The 1,860-nt window shown below is 37.4% G+C and overlaps 1 protein-coding gene across 1 annotated transcript in view; it reads left to right on the plus strand.

Annotated features, from left to right (window-relative positions):
• Positions 1-1,860, plus strand: part of MIB1 (MIB E3 ubiquitin protein ligase 1) — a 167,061-nt gene that overhangs the window by 97,188 nt on the left and 68,013 nt on the right. Inside the window, exon 9 of the mRNA XM_004702902.3 lies at positions 1,599-1,732. Within this exon, the coding sequence (XP_004702959.1) occupies positions 1,599-1,732 (134 nt within the window). The remainder of the gene's footprint in view (positions 1-1,598; positions 1,733-1,860) is intronic.

The following is a 1,860-nucleotide window of genomic DNA, read 5'->3' on the forward strand; positions in this document are numbered from 1 at the left end:
GAAACGATGTACAAATGCGCTTTACACAATTGATGTGTGTATGGATTGGGATAACAGTTGTATGAGCCCCTAATAAAATGTTAAAAATAAAAAAAATAAAAAGAAGAAAAAAAAAAGATTAGTGGGGAAAAAAAACCCAAAGTGAAGAAAAACAAACTTTCATCTAAATCTCTCTCTCTCTCTCTATATATATATATATCTTAAGAAAGGAATTAGGTAGATTCATCACTGGTTCCTTCCCTTGTTAGGAAAAGCCAAACAGCTCGCACCTGCTGAAGTCTGTCATTAGTACTTCAGTGACTATTTCAACTAAAACTAGGTTTGTCTCAAACAGATTTCCTCAGAGCCTGCAATGTTATCGTAAACCTGATACTGCTTTTTGTATCATAATCATTACCTGTTGAATTACTCTACACTCTTTAGTATTGACTGGGAGCCACTTTGTGTGCTTGAAACCTGAAAGGAGATTGGTATCTTGATACTTCCTTTGTAGTGTGTTCATTCATAATATCTTAGATGTGACATCTAAATCTTGAACTGATTTTAGAAAGTAACCTCTATACTGTTTCTATAATTATAATTCGAAACACATGAATTGGAGAAAACTTGGAATCTACGAGAGGGTACCCCCACCGAAATGGAAAAAGCTCTGCTGGGTGGAGCTTTCATAGTACACATTTTTCCCCACTGAGCGAGCATCGAGCAGCTTGTTCTAAATTATTCCACTTAGTGGTGTCACCCGGGAAGGTTCTCTCTGATCACAGTGAATTTTCTTGTGAAAGCAATTTCGCGTGAACCTCATTTTTTGTGATGGCTGATTGAGGAGAACAGTGTAAAGCTGTAAAATTTTGTTTCCTGCTTGGGGGGAAAAATGTCACCGAAACTGTTGCGATGTTGAACACAGTTTTCCAGGATAGGGCTATTGGAAAAACTCAAGTGTAAAAGTGGTTTTCTCCTTTCAAATAACGTGAAATGTCAATTGATGACATACCTCATTCTGGATGCCCATTAACTTCCCAAATGGACGAAAGTGTTAACTCATAGTGCATTTGGAGTTTGTTCCACTATGTCATACTTTTGATCAAGCTTTCTATTTAGAGGTTCTGAAAAGATTGCATAACAGTGTGCGACAAAATAGGCTTGATTTGTGGCAGACGGGATTGGTTTTGCCACCACAACAATGCACCTGCTCACACAGCCATCTCAGTGTGCCAGTTTTTGGCAAGAAACAGCATGCCTCTCTTATCCCATGGACCTTATTCATTTGACCTCGCTCTGGTGTGTGACTTCTTTTTGTTTCCACGATTGAAGAGGGAGATTTAAGGACAGTGATTTGACGACACAAGAAGTGAAGAAAAAAATGAGGGAGGTGCTGTCAATCATCCAAATATGAATTTTTATATACCTAGGTTTTAATTTAATGCTGCTTTTGATGTCTTAGTAGTTATCACTTGTAATTAAAGCACAGGGGGAAAAATAAAACAAATGGTAGAAATAACAAAGTAGGAAAAGATCTTTCAGGATTATATATAATTATCTGTGAATATTTAGGGCTTGACATTCTCTTATACATAGTATGTTTATTTGATACTTAACAGAAAGACTCTCCCAACTCTTGAAGAAATTATTTGAAACCCAAGAATCTGGTGACCTCAATGAAGAATTAGTTAAGGCTGCTGCCAATGGAGATGTTGCTAAAGTAGAAGATTTACTGAAGAGACCAGATGTGGATGTGAGTATTTAAAAAATGATTTTCAGGGAGGGAGGAGCGGGGAGGGAGGGGAAAAATGAGGACCTAATGTTGGGGGCTTAAGTGGAGAGGAAATGTTTTGAGAATGATGAGGGCAATGAATGTACAAA

Source organism: Echinops telfairi, unplaced genomic scaffold (genome assembly GCF_000313985.2).
Source record: "Echinops telfairi isolate 266 unplaced genomic scaffold, ASM31398v2 ScPeMD7_7400;HRSCAF=8409, whole genome shotgun sequence".
NCBI classification, from domain to species: Eukaryota; Metazoa; Chordata; class Mammalia; order Afrosoricida; family Tenrecidae; genus Echinops; species Echinops telfairi.